Source organism: Orcinus orca, chromosome 10 (genome assembly GCF_937001465.1).
Source record: "Orcinus orca chromosome 10, mOrcOrc1.1, whole genome shotgun sequence".
Classification (NCBI taxonomy): domain Eukaryota; kingdom Metazoa; phylum Chordata; class Mammalia; order Artiodactyla; family Delphinidae; genus Orcinus; species Orcinus orca.
Window position 1 is genome coordinate 63712197 of NC_064568.1, and position 21978 is coordinate 63734174.

The window sequence follows — 21978 nt, forward strand, 5'->3', positions numbered from 1 at the left end:
CATCAAATGAACAGACTAGTGTTGAACACACAGTAAGCCCTCTATAAGGTCATAAGGCTCAAAGGAAATAAAAGATAAGTAAGCTAGTGTCCATAGCCAGGGGACAGCTTTAAACTGGCAAGCAGTATTTTTAGATGTTTATTAAACCTTCATCTTTCTTTTAAATTATTTTTAAATTTTTATTTTATATTGGAGTATAGTTGATTAACAATGTTGTGTTAGTTTCAGATGTACAGCCTAAGTGATTCAGTTATACATATACATATATCTAATCTTTTTCAAATTCTTTTCCCATTTAGGTTATTACAGTATATTGAAAAGAGTTCCCTGTGCTATACAGTAGGTTCTTGTTGGTTATCTATTTAAATATAGCAGTGAGTACATGTCAATCCCAAACTCTCAATCTATTCCTCTCCCTAAACCTTCATCTTAAGGATATTGTATCTTATATTACTTCAGTTTTCTCCATGTTATTATTTCACATTGTTGAGGTGAATTGGCAAACATATCCATTAAAATGTTCTTTGTAGTTTGTCAAATGGGAGGATTATTTTCAAGCATTGGTCCAGATCCTGACAATATTAACACCCTGTTGTAGGAATCTGCTTCTGGCCATCAGTCATTCTTTCTGCAGTTTCTTTGAGGCAGGTGATAATGTGCTTGGAGAGCACCAACACCTGATAGCCATTGCCTTCTGTAACAAGTGATGTCAATAGAGCCAAATGCACAGGAAAACCTTATCTATAGGCTCCACATCCCTATTCTAAAGATGGTGCCTTCCAGGGCAGCCCCAAGGCCACCATCAGAGAGGTTCGAGCATCCCATGTAGTCAAACCTGGAAACTGAGTCTTACTTACTCACCGCTCTCCTTGGGATGGTGGGCAAATCTAGGGCGAACTTGTAACAGGTCACAAGGATGAAACTGATGGATGATTTCTAAATGAAACTGTTTTGCCCGTCCCTCCCTCCGTTGCTGGGAACAAAAACTTACATTCTTTGTTACTGATTAACATGGGTGGGCATTCTTGCTGGTTTTGCTTGTTTCTCTCATCTTAACCATAGAAACCCAAGAATATCCTTTAAGACTCCTGCTTTCTCCCCAGAAGACAGGAAGGTAGTTTTCAAGACGCTAGTCTGTTACCCTCCTCATTTGCTGGCGAATCAATACATTTCTCTTTCCTTTGTCCTCAAAACCTAGTCCTTGTTACTCTCATTCGGCATCGGGGGGCAAGGACTAATTTTCGATAATGAACTTAGGGAACCTGAGATGTTTCTGTGTGGAGGTTAGTGTGGGAAATATGACTTATTCAAATACATTCAGGTTTCATTTTGGAGTTTCAAACAAGTAACCTTATCCAGCTGATCCCCCCCTTACCCGTGGTTACTCTTCACCTCCAAGCACAATTTCACTCAGTTCTGCACTATTTTCTGAATATTGGGTGTAGTGTGCAGTAACTCAAGTGATAACACTGTTCTGAGGTTTTCTGACTTGTGACTTTTATCCATCACATCAGTGGTTATCACTGGGGACAGTGAAATTGTGGGACCAATGAGACTTCCTCCAGGGATCCATGTTTGCTTTTTCATATTTATAACATGACAATCTTACTAATACATCTGGGGTATATTAATAATTTATTCATAATAAGAAACAGGCATCACCTCACCATTCTTTAATCAAAACCAGCACCTCTCTTGCTGTTGACTCTGGGGATATCTTATCGCATGGGGATGAATGGGAAGTGATGAGATCTTTTGTTCCACTGGCTTGGTAAGCAAACTAAAACACACTTAGGAATCATGATTCTAGGGATGGCATTTTTTTTCTTTTCTCTTTTTTTGGTTCTGAAACCAATTCCAATGGGCAGGCGATCTGCACATCTACAAGCAATTCTTGGGTCACCAGAGAGGTGTTTTAGTATTCAACTCAATTCCGATACCATCTACCCAGAGATGGCGTCAGATTCCAAAAGTCCTACAAGACTCCGCCCCACACAAGTCCACATTGTTACTTGTACTTCTGTCCCACTAGCCATAAATGAGAGGTTCCCGGGACTTCTTCCTCGGGCTCAATTAATTTGCTAAGAGTGCCTCACAGAACTCAGAGACACATTTTAGTTACTAGATTGCCGGATTATTATGAAAGGATATAATTCAGGAACAGCCAGATGGAAGAGATGCATAGGGGAAGGTGTGGGGAAAGGGCTCGGAGCTTGCAAGCCCTCTCCAGGCATCACTCTCCATCACGTCCATGTGCTCACCAACCTGGAAACTATAGAAACTCTGTCCTTTTGGGTTTTTATGGAGGCCTCACTGCATAAGCATGACTGGTTAAATCATTGACTGGTTAAATCATGGGTGTGATTTCAACCTCCAGCCCCTCTCCCCTCCCTGGAGATTGTGGGGGTGGTGCTGGAAGTTCCAACCCTCTAATCCCTTGGTTGGCTCCCTGGCCACCAGCCCCTTATTCAGATTACCTAAGGGTTTTCCCAAAGTCTCCTCATTAACATAACAAAGGACACATTTATTGCTCTTATCATAGGGTTTTAGGAGCTCTGTGCCAGGAGCAGAGTCCAGTTTGAAGACCAAATACAGTAGAGACCAAACCCTTGTATCTTGGGTCCTACATCTGAGGATTGAAAATATTTGGAAAAACATTTCAGAAAATTCCAAAAAACAAAACTTGAATTTGATGCATGCTGGTACTATTTTTTTGCATAGCATTTCCATTGTATTTACAATTACTTACAAAAGCATTTACATTGTTAGGTATTATAAGTAATTGTAAAAAAAAAATAAAAATAAAAACCAAAAACCTCAATTAAATAGAGTTGGGAGAGCAGAATGGGGAGCTCTCACACGCTATTACAATAGCAGAGGCACACAAGAAGAAAGACTCCCCTTCTTTCCTGGCAAGGACTCAGCCAATGAAAAGCCATGGAATCTATTTACTCCAGCCCTCCTGACTTCCTTTTCCCCTTCTGTAAAAACCTTCTCCTTCCCTTCCCATTTGGGAACTTGCATGTGGCTTGCCGTGATTTTAGACCCCAAGTTTCAATTTTCTGCTCATCCCTAATAAACCCATCTTTGTGGAAGAAATATCCGAGTCTATTTGTTTCAGAACAGTATAATCTAGAGATGATTTAAAGTATATGGGAGGATGTGCGTAGGTTATATGCAAATACTATTGATACACCATTTTAGGCAGGGGACTCAAACATCCATGGATTTTAGATGGAACCAATACCCTGTAGATACTGAGGGACAGCTATATGTATTGCTTATTCTAAATCACAATGTCACAGTATCTCAAAACAACCAATGTTGAAGCTCCTCCAATGCAGATAGTGTATGCTTATATAGATGACTCATGTAAGAAAACATTGGTAGACTTTGGCTGACTTCAGAAAAGAATCAATGCAATAAGTACTGCAAGCCAGTGTTCTTGTGGACCATGAACAGCAAAATGTAGTCACTTACGTCAAAGGGACCTAAAGTGGAGATGGAAGGCCATTAAGGAAGTGAAACACACATCCAGCCCTGAATGCAACATACTTTTGACCCAGGCATCCTGAGACCACCTGGAACCTGTCTTCTTTACTCCCTAGAGATGACAGTTTAGCAGCCAATCTACTACCAGCAAGTGGCTGAATGCCTGCCGACGGCGACCCGTAGTTCTGTAAAAATAACCTATGTAACTTCTCTGGGATATCTTTGTCTGTTTCCTTTATGAACATGACCATTTTCTATTTCCCTCAGAGCACATTTGAGTTGCTACACGAATCAGTGCCTCCAAGACTGCAATGCTTAAGACCGCAAACAAACTTTTTGTTACTTGCAGCGTTCAGCATTTCTTGGTTGACATTCTTGATGTATGGTACCCAGACAAGCTGTATCTGCAACACCTGATGCCCTAATTTCATCTCAGAACTACTTAATCAGAAACTCTGGGGTTGGAACCCAACAATGTGTTTAACAAGCACTGTAGGTGATTCTCTTGCAGTTAAAGTTTGAGAAACACTGCTCTAAGCCACTATCTCAATAAAAGTTTTAGGAATGATAAGGACATCTGCTTGGAATCTTTCATGACACTATGATGCCTACTGATTACTAGATTGACACAATATACCAGGCTGATTAGGTTGATCTGTTTCTTAGTAGCAGACAGGTTACGAGATATGTAAGTTATTTGATATTTATTAAATTATACTTTTTTTTTCTTAAAGGTCTTTGAGAGATTGTCTAGATCCATACTACTCAGAGTGTGATCCCTGGACCAGCAGCATTAACATCACCTGGGAGCTTGTTAGAAATGCCAATCTCAGGCCTTCACCCAGAACAACTGAATCAGAATCTGCATTTTAACTAGAAACTATGTAATTCTTATACACATTAAAGTTTAAGATCAAATGTCCAACTTCATCATCTGACCTAAAATCATTCAAACATATATTTAAGAAGTCACTTATTCTGAGAAAATATGACACCTTAGAACTTCTGGAAATTAGTCTGTTTCCCACACCATCTGTGTGACATCATAATGGTTATGCAAAAATTATTGATTTGTGTGATTTTCCAAATCCCTGAAAGTCTATAGTAAGAGTTTATATTTGCTGAATTTTACTATTGTTATGAATATTTCTTTACGTGAATTAACTGATATAATCTTTGCACCAGCATTCTGGGTTAACATTGATTTTCCATTTCACAGACAAGAAATTGAGGCCAAAAGTGAGTAACCTGTTCACAGTTACTTATCCTGTAAATGATGGAGAAATTATCCAAACCCAGCATGCTGGTGCCATTTTGCCTCTCTAAGACTAGGCTCTAGAATAAGGTCTATTAACACTTCCAAACATGAGATCTGACTATTAGAGGCATTGTTGTTGATCATGGTTTTTAACCAAAAAATCAAGGCTGGGGCCAAGGAAGAAGGGAGGTGAAAAAAGCTCTGTGTGTATTTTAGGTTTGAAAGTTAATAAAGGTTTAATGCACTGATTTACCTCTGAGGCCCAGAGCCAAAGAAATATCCAGAATTCTAAGTAACATAAAAGCCTAGAGTTACAGAGTTTACCATGGATCTGATTTTTTTTACACTGGGTGGTAACTTAAGTCATTCTAAAGAAATGGTTTATTTGTTTTTATTATTCTTTATGTTACTAACTTATAACACACATGCCTGTTCTCTAAAGAGTTCTAAAGAGTTTGCAAATAATGAAAAACAGGTTCCTAAAGGAATAATTTTTAAGAGGAAAAACATACATTTATAAGTGAGTGTCTACGAATTGGATGTACTACAAATTCACCATGGAGCCACTTTAATCCCGAAAATACAAAATACTGGACAATTTAGAAGCTATGTTATAAATATGAATACAGAGTAGAGAAATTATTTTGAATGTTCCTTGGAAAACCAAGAGATTTTTTTAGCACCTGGACTGAATTTGAAGGAAACTGGACTTGAATTAGAGTTTTGTGTGGGAACCAAGAAAAAGTCAGTGGTTTTGGCTAGATGAAGTGATTTATTTAAAGCCAAAACTTAACATAAAGCTCCTGGAATACCAACCTATATGAATTGGCTATAAGAGAAGGTGGTGTGTGTGTGTGTGTGTGTGTATGTGTGTGTGTGTGTTGTGTGTCTGTGTGCATATGTGTGAGCATATGAGGGGGAGAGAGAGAGAGAGAGATTTTTGCAATGGAAATGTCTTTCACAATTCACTTCGCTCACTGTTTTATTTATAGTCTATAACCTTACTTTCTCAAACAGCCACTGACCAGATGACAATAAAAATTAAAACAAGAATTGACAAAAGTGAGTTTGAGCCTCTATTAATCCACTTTGCACAGTCTTTAAATTATTTTCCTGAAAGTAAGTGTAAAATGTTATACAGTTTAGGAAAAATATACAAAACTATGTATTAAGCACTTCTATACCTAAACGGGTGTATTTAAAGGACTTTCTATAAGAATGCTCATTAATGGAATGTTACTTTTAGATCAAGACCTTCACTGGGAATAGACAGATGAAATATTGTAAGCCAAGATGAAACAGTGAAATAAATAATCTATCCATTGAATGGAGACAAATAAGACAGTCTTATTGGCAATGTTGATATCTAAGACAAGACCTCAGTAGACAGATGGGTGAGAAGTGTGGCTACAGGAAGAAATAAAGTTGTAGAAATACTTACTAATCTGAGGGCTCTTTTCCTAAGTTTCTCAAAAGGCTATACACATGTTTAGGAGTTTTTATATGAATATTTCACAAAAGCCAGGTAGTTTTGTAAATCTATTGGAGACTGTCTTTTTTCATCCTTGTTACTGACAGGGCTTCCTGTATCCTAGAGTTCATTAAGGGGATAACACACATTTAAGAGCAAAAATGTGTTAGAACCAATTGCCTGTTTCAGTGTTGACACCACACAAGAATCAACTGTAAAAGAGTTTCCCACTATTCAGACTTTTTTGAAAGTAGAACTATGAAGAGGAAAAGTACTGGAAAATATAAGGAGCCTGAAATGTTTTTATTAAAGTGGGCAGTAGCAGCCCAGTCTTATTAATTCCTGATTCTTTTGCTCAAATATTTGAATTGAAAATTCCAGCTTAAGTGGAAACACAAATGAGTGAGGCTCTTAACAGGAAAGCTATATTATGACGAGAGGTCTAATAAGGAGGGAAAAGAACAACGGTATTCAGAAGGCAGTGCTGCCATAGAGATAGAGTTGATTCATTCATCCATCCATCCACTCACTGTTTATTGAGTAGCTAATGTGTGCCAACTGTGTTTTTAGGCACTGGGGTGAAGCAGGCCAACTTAAGAGCTGCATGGTATCAGTCTTGCCTTTCTGTGCATAGGAGTTTCTCATTCCCTGAGAGGTGTGAGCTAAAAGAGGTTCTGGGTTCTCCGGCAAGTGCCTGGGTTTTTCCCACATGTGGATTAAAGCAGTGGTTCCCAAACTTGGTTGAAAATCAGAAACACCTGGGTGATTTTTTTTTTTTAATACAGATTTCTGAGCTCTGCCTCAGGCCTACTGAATTAGAATAATTGAGGTTAGGGTCAAATATCTATATTTTCAACAAACCTTTAGATATTTCTGAAGGATGAACAGGTTTGAGGGCCAAGAATTCCACGTCCATCCTCTCAGTACTTTGCAGGTTGTCTTTGTGATCATCAGGCTCTTCATTAATAATGAAAAGATTGCTCCTAACAGAGTTGGGGAACCAGCTGTCTTTAGCGAAACATTAATATAGAAACTCCTAAACATGGGTATAGCCTTTGTTTAACATCAGATAAAGAAACCTAATAGTCCAGTCCTGAATCCAGTGCCAAACAGCAATGGTATTTAAAGTCAGGGTGATTAAAATGTATAGAATATCTGCTATGTAACAGGCAGTCTATACACTTAATCTCATTCAAGATCTCTGGATGCATATGGCATCTCTGACAAGCCCTAATAGAGGTACAGCACAGACCCCTTGGATTCTAGAGCAAGGCTCCACCATCTGTAGGAGGAGCCCATTTGCCATTTAAAATATAGCTCCTAACATGCCGCTGGGTATGAAGAAATTCATTAAGTCATTGGTTCCCAGAAAGGTGAGTACAGGATATCATTGCTAACTAAATGGACAGCTGGCACACCACAGACCCACCTAGATGTGGCCTGAGAGACCAGTGGTGAGGGGACATCCTCCCCAAGGGAGAGCATAAGCAGGGCTCTTGATTGCCCACTTTGCAGAGACAGACATGGATAGAAGTTAAGACTGGTGGGCAGTGGTAGATTGCTTAATCAGAGAGATGGAAAGAGCGTCCTTGAAAGACTGTAGACAAGGGAATGAGGGGAAGAGGCATATGGAAGGTCCTGTGGTAGTAGCACAAAGTGGGCAGATCAGATAGTATGCACCATGGAGTAGGCCTTCAACAACCAGGTCAACTGGTGACCTGCCCAGAGGAGGCCAACCGTGCCCTCTTCAGCCACGCAATGCCTGTGCACTGAGCATGTGGTGACAAGGATGGCAGCCATGCATGGCCCCACAGACTGGACTCCCTCTCTCTCAGGCCGTCCCATCAAAGTTTTGCCAGTGCTGAATGCCAAACAGCCCAGCAACAACAGAAACCCACAGTTTGGCAGGTGGGTGGCAGACTGATGATACCATAACCCTTCCACCCTGAAGAAGGCAGTGATGCATTCCTGCTGGAATTTATACCTATTCTGGGTATGGATTTGCCTTTGCTCTTTACCATCAAATACTTCCTCCAATGCCTAGTCCATCTTTGTGCAGATGCAACCTGACAGTGCTTCCCCTTGGATCTGGCCCTGGACACCTCCTTCTTCCCTCCTCAGTGCTTTTCTGTCCCTGCAGCATGAGATGGACATTAGGCTCCATCAGCATTTATGTATGTACTATACACAATTTCTAGGGAATCAAGGTTCATGGGGCCACCCCTGAGAAATGGGACACATAATCCAAAGGATGTCTTTCCTGTCCTTCTGCCATGAAGACAGTTCTGAGATGCATTTCTCAAAGCACCTTGGAAGGTCCCAAAAGGAACAGGAACACTTGAAAGAGGTGCAGCGATAGTGTGAGTTGATTCCTCTTGACTGCATTGTACAGAGTTTTACAATAAAGATATGAGCTCAGGTAGAAACTTGCTGGTTTTCAAGCAGAGATCAGAGAGGTTAAAATGAGGACCCTATGACATGAAAGCTGACTGTCTTAGGTCCCAAATAGTAAGAGATACGACTGAACAAGATTGTCCAGTCATAAGAGTCCCAGTATTTCTGAGTTAAACAAATTGGCTCAGCTATGCAGCAAAAATCAGATTAAGGGGAATACATTTTCACTCAAGTCCATTGTTTAGATTAGCTTAAATCATTGCATTAGAGAGAGAGGTATGGGGGTGAAGAAGCCAGGCAATAAGGCAGACTTGGGAACTAGTCAAGGAAATACTTTTTTTATTGTGGATACTGGCACATGGAACTGACTGAAAGCAAATATATTAGAAACCTAACACATTTTTAAGAGATTATGTTGCCAAGGAAGCCACCGGTTGGCTTGCAAAAAGTCTGTGACTGTTAAATGTTAAAGCAACTCACAGTCTCTCAAAACTCGTGAGCAGGATATGGTCTAGGAGAGCTCCTGTTCCAGAAAGAGGGCATCCTCTCCCCCAGCCTACTGCAGATACAGCTGTGGAGGATGGTGGATAAGGAAAAAGCTTCCAGAGGGCAAGATGGGAGCCTTAAGTGTGGTTCTTCCCAGGTATCTGTCAGAGAGGCTTCAAATGACTACCAGGCAGGACTTCATTACTGGGTGCTATAACTCTCCCTTTTTACCTTATTTTGAATGGGCGTCTTTATTGATGTTATGCTGTCCCTGTTAATATACCTATAACATGCGTGCATGCGTGTGTGTGTCTCTGTGTGTGTGTGTGTGTGTGTGTTATTTGTGTTGGAGGGATGGTAGGGAATAACTGCTCTTTCTAGTTCATGGGCTGCCTGTCCACTCCATGGTGCTACATCATCTGGATTGCACATCACCCAAGATCCAGGTCTTTGAGCTAGTGACTGTCGCTGGATGAACATTTGGGAAACACTGGGTCATCTCCCTTGGGGAAAGGGTAAGTACATTCTCTTTGTAGACAGAAGAGTGAAATAGACATTGGGTGAATTGTGGCAGAGTCTTACTTGTCAGCTAATAACCACAGTTGCCTTTTTTTCTGGTTCAAAACTGTACTACAGTTTCCCACCTTTCTTGCAGACAGCTGTGACCATGTGGTTGAGTCATGGTCAGCAGGACGTGGGTGTAGGTGACGTACACGGCTTCCACTACCAAACCATGAAATACTCCTCTGTGACTATGTTGCTTTCTGCATTCTGTCTTACCCTCTTTCCAGCTGAGTGGAGAGGGCTTTGAAGTCCATCATGAGAAAGAGACACACATTGGGAAGAGGCTGGTCCTCTAAATATAGGCTACTATGCAGCCTTTAAAAAGAATAAAGCCATCATATGTGTACAAACTTGCAAATGGGTCCATCATATATTTTTAAATTAAAAAGGGAGCTGTAGAGCAGGATGTATAGTTTGATTCCATTAAAAAATATCTGTGTGTGTGTGTGTGTGTGTAAGGGAGAGGGAGGCACTGTTTGAGTGTGTACAAAATGTATAAGGTACGTATACTTACAAGGCAAAAAAAAAAAAGTGTTAGAAAGAATGTACACCAATCTTGTAAACGTTGGCTCTCTCTAGAGAATGAGATTGGGGGAAGAATTTAACTTATTTTTGTTTCTATATTCTTTAAATTTTGTTTAAGCTTGTATCCCAATTATAATGTTTTCTGCTCCCTATAGGATTTAATAGAAATAGGTAGTCTCTTTTTATGTATTTATTCTTTTTAAAAATAATTCTTCAAAAAGAAGCTGAGCCTTCAGGGGCAGAATGGGTCTATTTCCAAACCTCTTTAAGAGATTTGTCTACAGTTGGCATAAAAAGACAACTTTGCACCAGTAGAAAAGAGAATATTCCTGTCAGCATGTGGTACACACACATCTATAGATTGAATTTTTCAGTGTAGAAGGGAAAGGCAACACCAATCTCTTAATTCTTTCCATTTCTGTGGTCCTCTCTGTCTTAACCAATTTTTTTCTCTTCCGTTTCTCTCATGCCTCTCTCAGCTCTAACTGCCAACAATTTGCTCTGGGCTGCCAGATGCCAGAGAGAAGTGAGTCTGTGGATGCAGAGTTGTGCAGGTGAGTGCAAGTTGGTGGCCAAATACCCAGCACCTTTAGGATGCTTAGTGCCCAAATGTGGTCCTGCAGACTGGAACCGAGGCACGCTCTTCAACATGTTTTCAAAGCTCAGATCTGAGATGAGAACAAAGAGGTTCTGCCTGAGAGGGCTGTGGAGCATCCTGAACCAACACAAGCTTGTTGTCCTCATGGTGTTACAGGCAGGAGAACACCGTGGGCTGCAGTCAACCAGCCAGGGCTGGGATCCTGCATCCACTGCATCCTGGACATGGAAGCCAAGTGACCCAGCTCACCTCTCAGCTGCCTTTACCTTCCATGTGAAAAGCTGCAGAAATAATATTGTCCAGCTCATGGAATGATTAAGGTTAGATGAGGAATGTGACCCCAGATAAGCACTCCTTCTAGCAACTCTCTCATTTTTTATAATTATTATAAGACCCTGACTTGGATACATCAAGGTAGATGACTTCCAGATTTGTTTCAAGCAAGTGTTCTTCAAACTTCCAAGAGCAGCACATTAGTGAGTCATGAAGTCAATTTAGTAGGTAGTCAGCATTGAAAAAATATAATGGAATAGAAAAATAATTTTTAAAAAACAGAAGACATAGCATGTAAAAATCTAATGTCAAATGCATTGCTTACTGTGGTCTGAGGTCAAGTGAGTTTGAAAAACAATGACTTGAAGCCAAACAAAAGTGACAAATGGAAAATTTTCTCCAACTGTCCTCTCTGTTCTATTCAGTTCTGCCCCTTTCAGGTAAAATGAGCAGAAGGTGAAGGGCTTTGGAAACCAGCTGTAATGAGAGCTGTTTTTTTTTTTTTGAGAGGTTGATAAAATGTACAAATATTTTTTATTTTATATTGGAGTATAGTTGATTAACAATGATGTGTTAGATACAGGTGTATTTTGATAAAGCGTGAGCATGCTGGGCTGATATGAAAAGTCAGAGGCAGTGGTTAGAGTTCATTCAAAAATCTCCATGTTCTACCACTTCCCAAGTATATGGGGCAGGGGATGAGGGTTTGTTAGAACTAGCCAGGCTAAGGATTTAATTTGTGTTTTTGTCTGAAACTTTTCCTATTAATTCAAGTACTCAGAGCCCTGACAGAAGGCCTTTAAGGTTCCTTTAATTCTATAAACGCATCACTTAAAATTCCTACTTTTAGTAAGTAATGTTTGAGGAGAAAACATGTTTAGTCTTCCAAAGTGAGTGAAGAAAAGTGAATCATTTTGAATTTTTATTTTTCTGAAACATTATAGAGTATGTCAATGTTTATGGATTTTTGTGTCCATTTCTACTGTTTCTTCATGAATATATATGTATTTTTGCTCTATATAGGTAGTCAAATACAATGAAAGCAAAACATAAGAATTATTGAAAACACATGGGAGAAAACTCGGTTTGGAAGTAGAATTAGGTTGCTTGCGCTGGCATTCTTAGGGAATTTATGCCCAAGGAATTGGTTACCACTAACTTGCAGAAACTACATTTTTTTTCCCGGACACCATTTAATATGGAAAAACCACTTATAAATAATCATGATAGTGTAATTGTATATATTGTTGTTGGTTTAAGTTACTTTATTTGGTATTTCCTTTTGTAATGTTATGAGCCATTCATTATAAATACCTTTAGTTCCAACAGAATTAGCCACTTAGTATTAATCAAAGAGGAAGATTATTTAGAAAATATGACTCAACATATATCATGCGATTTTCCTCTTTGTATCATGATTTCAATTGAAATATGTCTGTAGTGCTAATTATAGAAATTCCAAAGAGAGCCCTGTTGGAATCAAACCATACACTCTGAGTCATATGTTTATTACCTAATACATAACAAATCACAATTTTGATCATATTGGCTAATGTGTATCGCTTTAGTATCTTTAAAGAAAAATAGAACAAAATTTTAAAAATGTGTGTATCTGTTTATAGTTAGATATATACAGATATGTATCTGTCAAAATTTGTATAAATATAAAGATTTTTTGCAATGAAATGGTAAATGTCTGTTATTCCTTCCTGGAAATGGTGCTTGTGGTTTGGTTACACCTAGGGTCTTATGAGCCGGGGATGTTTTGGGACTCACATAGTTGCATGGATTAACCTTGAAGGTAGATGATGGAGAGGTCTTGAATTAGTGTGTGATCACATTGTTAGGCTTTTTCCTAGAAGACTTATAGCCAAATCTCTCTCAACCACTTGTTCCCTTTGAGACTGTAGACAAATTATTTAAATTCCTAAATCTGTTTTCTTATCCCTAAAATACTGTACATAATAACTTTAGAAAATGTGTTTTCCATTCCCTCATACAGGTAGATTAGCAAACATATTAAAGACCAAGGGGAGATAACTAAATCCAAGGGTAAATACGTTTTACTTAGGTTGGGACAGCCATATAGTAGATTGTTAACTACCCCCGATGAATCCAGCTTTGGATATACACATCCTTCTCACCGTGACTGTGAGCTTGGCCATGTGACTTGCTTTGTCCAGTGGGGCACTAGCAAATATAGCAGAAGCAGATGCTTGACAAGTACTTGTTCACTGGGGATTAGCTGCTAGGGATGCTGCCATCACCATGAAAGATCCAGGGTCTACTGCTGCAGAGGTCATGTGGAAAAGAACCACGCCATCCCAGCCAACAGTCCTTGTTAAACAACACCTGAACAGACTGGCCTTGGTCTCACCACCAGACGATTGTACCTTCATGAGAGACCCCAAACAAGACCATCAGAAGAACCACCCAACTGAGCCAAGCCCAGTGAGAAGAATTGTGAAGAAATAAATAATTATTTCAAGCCACCAAGATTTGGGTTGGTTTGTTACTTGCAATAGATACCTGTTACATTCCGTTATCTGGTAGGATAAACCTTTTAGGCTCTTGATATTGAAATCAATGTGACACCTAGGAGTGATCAATCATATATCACTTGCAGATAAAAGAGTAAAATAGCAAATGTGCAAAGCATAATCAGAAAATAAATTTTAAAATTAGAAACATAGAGTTGACTTTGTGACCAAATTTTCTATGCTGGATTACTACTTTGTGCTGTATAGACAAAAACAAGAAATATATTATATATGTGTGTGTGTATATATATATGTATATATATATAATTGGGTAACTTACTGAAACATGATTTTCTATGAAGCATATGCTGGAAAATCTTGCACAAGGATTCTTCACTTTGGGTAATGGTCCTACAGGTGCACTGCATTTGAAGGACTGTCCCAAGGGTACCAATGTAAGCTGCTTTGCAGTCATTACTTCCGGAGCAAGTGAGGTCTTGCTTGCTTAAGGTACTGATGCAGGTCTCATCCTCATGGCACTTTCTTATCACATGCTGCCAGCACTTTGCCTGGAATGTTCTATAGCGCCTCCTAGAAAGAGTCAGGAAATGGAATTAGTCTCTGAATAATATTATTTCACACTAACATGTAGTGTTGCCTCACCTAACGAAAGACTGACATAAAGCAAAATACCTTCTAGATGCTTATAAACATAGTTGAAAACTAAGTTTGTACATTTAAACATCCCAACAGAGAGTGCAGAAGAAAACTTGTGAATTATTTTCCTTTTGTGTTGAAAGACAGAGGTTAAGTTTAGGATTCCCTGGATGACTCTTTCTTCATTACTAATTTTATTTCACTGGGCGATGATTTGTAGTAAGAACTCCTTGCAAGATTTATTAGCAATAATTTCTGAAGCAGAATGTGGTTTTGAGACTAGCATTTGGCCATTGACTCCCACCAAGTGATTTCAGAAAAGTCTCTTGACTTTTCCAGAGAGTTTTCCCACAGGATGGGAGGTACTGTATTCTTTCTCAATATTTCTAGGCAGACTAATTAGAGTTAACAAAATGCTCTGAGGTTCTCTGGCAGCATGAGCTAATTTAAAGCAAAACATGAGTTTATTTAATGGTCGAGATAATCCATTAGAACCATATCCATTCATAACTTTTCTGACTACATATATCATTCTTGCTGTATTAGCATTGAATAAAATCTGGATAGTGTACAATAATTTCATATTTGGAACTTTCACAGTAAGAAAATCTACTTAGTGGAACCAAGAATATTAATCTTCCTATTTATCATGTATAATTATTTTTTTCGCTGTCTTGAATATGTCACCATCAAACATGCATGAAAACCCTCTGAGTACATGTCATTTGTCCTGCGCTTATTTGCTTTCATGATGTTACTCTGCTTAAATCCATAAATCACATTATTTTCAATAATCTTGTATTTTAAGTCATCTTAAAGGAATCAGCTTTTAAATACAGTGGTAAAAATTAATTAATATATTAGAATTTATAGTTAATAAAATACTAAAAAGTTTTTGAGCATATAATTCTGAATCCAGAAGAACAATATGTTCCTTTAATGCAATTAAGGGTTTTATATATAAGATGTCATCTAGATGTAAGCATTGGCAGTATTGGTTGTCATCTATGAGGTTGACAGGTGCCATTTAGTCTTTCTTAAATATATGTTTTACAAATTAAGTTGCATGATTTATCTCCTCATAAAAGTTATTTCATTCAAAAAAGTAGTTGTGAAATTTTGCAAAAATGATGAACTGAAGGGTATTTAATTAAAAATTAAAATATTATAAAAAGTACTTTAGTATACTTACTATCTAAATTATTTGAAAAAAATTAAATACGGCAAAATATTTTATATTAGAGAAATTTTGTTTTATGTTTGAAATGTTTTGCTGTGTAGCTGTTTCATTATCCTTATTTTCTCGATATACTGAAATTTTTTATTCTGGTTTATTACTTGAACCATTAAGTATTTAAAAGAGTAAGTTTTAAAATAGAGTTGATTATTTTGTTTTTAGTTTTGCTATAAGTTTCTGGTTATATTGTAAAATGTAAGAGAATATGGTCTGTGTAATTTCTACACACAGAATGTATTACATTTGCCTTTGTGACCTAATGTATAGTAATACTTTGTGAATATTCCTTGGCACTTAAATATGTCTATTGTGGAGTTTTGCTTTTAAAAAGTAGGTAAAATTTCTTGTAAGCAATTACTTTTTTTCACTACTTTCTGGAGTTCATACATATGGAAAAACAATGTATTGTAATTTCCTGTAAATTCCTAAACATTTATAATTGGCAAAATATAATCTCACCTCCCAGTGTGTATCTGTATTGGGCAAATTAATTGAAAAAAATAGTTCTTTATGTCATCTTCTTTGGCCTTTTCAAATAAACAGAGGAGTTTCAAGACCAATCATGAAAAGAGTAAGCAGGCACAGGGACAGAAGTTGTATTTTCAAATCCAATTGCTCTGCTTTGCCCCATGTATAAGGGCTTCTGCAGGAAAGATCCATGATAAAGTCTTAACATTCTCACTGAAGAAGTTGTTTTTCTTTGGAGATTTTTTTTCCATCTGAATTACATTAAGGATAATTTAATATAAATACTGGAAATCTCCCTAAGGCAAAATCTGCTTGAGAAAGTGATAGAATTTGTCTTTTCATCTTGACAACTAATATTGTATAATATTTCCATCACCTCTATAAAGTGTTCATTCAGAGACTATTTGCACATGGTGAAAAGAAAAAGACCCACAATCCTTACTCCCTGAATTAATACATAAAAAACAGGAATTACATAAGAAGAGACATATATCTGTATATTAAAACATTATAAAAATTAAGTAAGTACAGATACTCAAAAGTAGAGGGAAATGAGATGAAGTCTTTTGAGAGCATATCGTGTTCCAGACCCTGCACCAAGCACTTTGGAGAGGTTGTGAAACCCAGGCGTCCTTGTGGAGGAAAATCACCAACTCTATCAGTCAGTCTGAGGATGTGTTGATGCCAAAGTGAGGTTCATGCAAGAGTTTGTGTTTCAGAATCCATCACAGGGCTTCTCAAGGATTGTAGCAGTGGATCCCATCACTCGACATTAAAATATGGTATTTGATAGGGAAACTCAGATATATCATCCTGAGAAAATTGAATACTAATAACTCAAAGATAATGATGTAGAATATCCGGGGCCCTGGCAGTGGAATCAGGTAAAGCTTGGTACCGTCCATGGAGACATCTGGCATTTTTACAGGGATTACTTTAAAAAAAAAAGTGTCCTCTGGCTGGGTAAAATGTTATTTGGTTTCACTGCTAGTGAAGATAGATGATAGACAGTAATATTTTATTTGTGATATGAGAAAAATAATGCAATCAAATGTTTTTACCACATTTCATTGATTATAGGAGATACCATTATTTTATTACAACGAAAATCACTTGTTGGCAGTTGTTATTGTTTTAATTTAATACTTTCTGTTTTTGGTCACTGAGCTTAAGACGCATTCCAAACATGTTAGGGATATTAAAATGTGCAAAAATTTTGCATCTTTGAATCAATGAAATACAATAATACACTGAATAAGGATTTTTGAGATATAAATGAGTTTGAAATTTTTTAATTTCATTGTAAAAAATATTTTTATTTTATTATTCATTCAAGAGAAATAACTAGTAAAACTTAAAATAACTGATAAACATTTGCAGGAAAAGATCCGCAAATAAAGCTTTCTTAAGAACTTTGACATTCTATATAAGTTGAAGTAAAAAAAAAAATAGTCAATGGTTTAGCACTCTGCTGAGATCTTTACCCTTTATCTTACAGAATATGTGTTATAGGGAAGCAGTTCTCTTTTTTTGACAAATGTTTACAAGATCTGCAGCTACTTTGCCAGTTGGAATGCCTGACAGTAAAGGTGTGAGGATAGTTAAAAGGCGGAAGGAAAGCAGTTCACCAAGAATCAGCCCATTCAGGAAGTGATGTCATTAAATCTCATTTGCCAGTGGTTCAAGCAAGGTGACAAATGTGACAAATCTTGCCCTGAGCTATCACACCTAGCCACTTCTCCACACTAAATGTTTATTTTGACCTTTAAAGGAATTTGTATATATGGAGTTTTATTCATTTAAATACAATTAAATAAAATAGTCCCTAATAGAAGGTACTGGGCAAACAAATTAATATGAATTTCTTGGGATAATTATCCCAAGAAGAAGCAGAAGCTTCATCCCAATTAATGCTGGTTGTTAAATAAAGCTCCTTTAATGTGATAATATCAATGTTACAGGTAGTTTTGATTCATCAAGTTTATTCAGTATCCTCTTTCTTTCCTCCATCTTCTGACTCATGTCCAAAGAGGCTCACTTAACTGTGGCTTTCTTACCACACAAAAGATCAATTCACCTTGAATATATAAGGAAATGTGTTAACGAAGACCACAGTGAGGAGAAGAGAAAGCCAAGTTGTTGGTTTCAATTTATGGTTTCCAGGAGGAGTTACCTGCAAAGGTAAAGTCTAGTCTCAACTAGCAGCCAGAGTGGATATTTTAACAAGTGAGCACATCATTCACACCTCTGCTCAAAATCTCCCAGTACCGCTCTTATTTCTCTGAGTAAATCCATTCTCTATTCCTCTTTCCCTTGTGCACTCTACCCTCCTTGCCTGAGATCATGCCACACACATTTCTTCCTCAGCACTGGCTCGTCCTTTTTTTGGTATCTCTTCTTTCCGATATTTACTGAGACAAGCTCATTTTCTCACTTATTCGACTCTGATAAAATGTCTCTACTGGGGCCACCCCATTTGTATTGCAATTCTTTCACTCTTTCTGCCCATTCACATTTCCCTTATTGCACGTGTGTGTGTGTGTGTGTGTGTGTGTGTGTGTGTGTGCTCCACAGGGCAGGCATTTTTGTATCTTGTACCCTGATGCCTAAAATAGTAGTAAGTGCCTGGTTTTTTTTTTTTTTGCGATACGCGGGCCTCTCACCGTTGTGGCCCCTCCCGTTGCGGAGCACAGGCTCCCGATGTGCAGGCCCAGCGGCCATGGCTCACGGGCCCAGCTGCTCCGCGGCATGTGGGATCTTCCTGGACCGGGGCACGAACCCGTGTCCCCTGCATCAGCAGGCGGACTCTTAACCACTGCGCCACCAATTAGCCCCTGGTAATTATTTTTTGAATAAACAAATACATGACTAACATCATCACCTCGAGAATTAAGGATGAGAGGTTGGGAAGAGAAAAAGGGTGCATTCCTGACACCATGGCACACGTGTGTTGGGGAAATCCAAACTCTAGCTCTTTCCTCATCTCCAGCCTAAGACACAAAATATTTATTTTGAAGTTTAAAGAGTCACCTCGTCAAAATTCTATGACATTTAACAGCCTTATATAATCACACCCCCCAAAAACAATAATAAAACTGACACACAAGACAGGTCTATTAAGCAATTCATGAGTCTCACTTGAATATGAAATTTTAATAATGCTATTTCATGACTACCCAATCCTGACAAACTGAATTTCTTTTATTCCAAAAACATATTCTGCATTTGAATTTCGAAAAGGATACTACACATGTACTATGGATTCAAAACTATGAATTGTCTGGCTTTATTTACATCATGTTGAATGATGGTGGGAACTCTAGCTAATGTAATGAGATCAAGTGTTGGGACTAGACTGTAACAAATAAGGTGCCAAAATCAGAAAGTAAGGTATGTGTGTTTTTACTCACCTGCATAATTCATCATTTTGGCAGCTGTGAATTATATCGAGGCAAGTTGGGGCTGGAACTCTGTTCACTGCACATGGCTTGCTGTGAAGAGCTTCTCTGGACTGCTGACAAGGTACATCAGAAGGAGCACAGTCACAAAAAGCCAACATCTGGGCAGTGTTAAAAGGCATATTTTGGTAGAAGAACTGGATGGCTGCTTGGCAGTGTTTCACATCACACAGGTTTCCATTTGCTGAGCAAGCTTTCAGGTAAAGGGCCAACTGTGTGTTACAGAGCACATCCGCCACACACTCCTCCGCCACTTCCAAACAGGACCTGATCCCTCTGATTCCTAAAAGCAATGATATGCCCAGGTCGTGGAAAAGTAAACAAAAAGCTGTACATGCAGAATCTGCAAAACACTGTGAGAAGTCCATGAGCAAAATACAATGATGTACCCATATGTTATTTTTGGCAAACATTCCTTTTTTTTCCCCTTAGAGTTAGTATGAACTTACTGGGACCTGAATAGTGGACTATTTGAATCGTCCTTCATCTACACTGGCTACGTATTGTGATCCAAAAGTGATGGGAAGTGTGTAGGGCCAAAACTGAGCTGCAGAAAAATATTCTTGAGTCCAGGTTTCTCAAATATAAACAGTAAATCTTCAGAAATTGCATTTCAGCTATATAGCTAATGGTGCATTCAGTGGCTTGAATCAAAATGTTCTTGTTCTGTTGCACTTTTTATTTGGGGGGGAAATCTTGACTAAAGGCTGTGGCTAGTCCAACATATAAAAATGTTCACATTCTGGAAAACACAGGTATGTGTGAATGCCCCACCCCCAACACATCCATATACACAAAAAGACCTCAATTTAATTTACGTGATCAAAATATCTATGAAATTTAATTAAGACCTAGTCTTTGGTTTTAATTGTAAAGTATTCTTCAGCGTAACTATGAATAAACGATGGATAGGCAAAACAGATGTCACATGAGTGAAAGAAATGCAATGATTTTGTTGCCTTTTTTTGTTTTTTAAAAATTATATTTATTTATTTATTTAAAATTTTACTGGAGTATAGTTGATTTGATTTTGTTGTACTTCGTAGTATTAGAATGATAAAAATATCCACACAATTTATTTTGTAATGGCATATCTTTAAGAAACCTAGTAACTACATTTTAAATTATATTGTCCAGTATTTACAATGCAGATCAAAATAACAGTTTATAAACATTACCATGATAGGAAAGAGTAGTTAGATTCCACTTGAACTTATTATCCTCTTTCATGTTATCTAGAAGGAAAACAAAGAGACTATTTTGTTAGTGAACAATATTCTAAATTTAATAGGAGAATGTGGACTACCTTTATGAGTGAATAATCAAGCAAAAGTACATATAAGCTCATGTAACCCTTATTTAACCCTTGATACACAAAATTAGTGAGGTACAGATGAAGAAAAATAAACCCCTGAAATATCATTCAAGTCAGTTAAACAGCCCTGCTCTGAGTATCCAGTTACTGGAAGATTTAAACAAATGCTAATGACTAGGCCATGTGCTCAGAAGTAAACAAAGAGTCTGTCTGGAGAGAAAGAACAGAAGGAATATTGTCTGAACCAAAAAACTCTTCCCAGTAAGGTCTTAATTAGATTGAAAAGCAATTTAAAGACTATTTCCACCTCTGTCTTAGCCTCCCAGAGTTTTTAGGAATTGTAAGTACAGAATTGAAGACTCTCATTGATGGAAGTGAACTTGGTGACCATCTAATGCTAAAACATTTCATTCGAGAAGCATTGGTTGAGAGAGCTGAATCCTAACCACTAGATCACCAGAGGGGAGGGAGAGGGATGGAGCAGGAGTTTGTGGTTGGTAGATGCAAACTGTTACATTTAGAATGGATAAGCAACAAGGTCCTACTGTATAGCACAGGGAACTATATTCAGTATCCTGTGATAAACCATATTGGGAAAGAATATTTTAAAAAAAGAATGTATATTTGTGTGTAACTGAATCACTTTGCTGTACAGCAGAGATCGGCTATACTTCAATTAAAATAATGATGTTTAAAAATCTCATTTAATTGTTCTTTCTTTCAAAGATCAATTTTATAAAAAAAGAAAAGAAAAGAAGCATTGGTTGAGTCCCTACTATATACCAGGTGCCATATTGAAGACAAATCGGCAGTCCCTATTGTCAAACCTATTAGGAAATAGAGACACACAAACAAAATCAAAATAAAATAGATGGAGCAATAATAGACATATGCATAAAGAGATAGAATAGAATTATCACATTTTAAAATAAAAATTCAATTTTTGCCATTGGCTATTAAGGTACTGACTTCTGTTATGGCATAAGTGTCTCTTCATGTTTCAATTTGTCCTGACTTGAGCTGTCTGTCCAAACTCCCTGCCTGCCCATCTACTGCACATATATGATGGTACAATCATAAGGAAATTCTTTTTACCTCCCGGTGTGTCACAGCCTTTCCAGACTCCTTGTTCCATCTGTTCTCATTATACATGTTTTTTCATTTTTCTACTGGTTAATTCTCAGCTCAAGAATCACTGTCTCTTCTGAAACACACTCTCCTATGTTTCTGGGATGTTCCTTCTTCTGTGCTACTATTCCATATTGAATGAAATACCAATAAGCAAATTTCAGAGAGTTCTAC

The 21978-nt window shown here is 37.8% G+C and overlaps 1 protein-coding gene across 1 annotated transcript in view; it reads right to left on the reverse strand.

Annotated features, from left to right (window-relative positions):
* Window positions 1-21978, reverse strand: part of GFRAL (GDNF family receptor alpha like) — a 64894-nt gene that overhangs the window by 18646 nt on the left and 24270 nt on the right. The window contains 3 exon segments of the mRNA XM_004267812.3: window positions 13882-14132; window positions 19314-19644; window positions 20540-20596. Coding sequence (XP_004267860.1) covers window positions 13882-14132; window positions 19314-19644; window positions 20540-20596 — 639 coding nt within the window.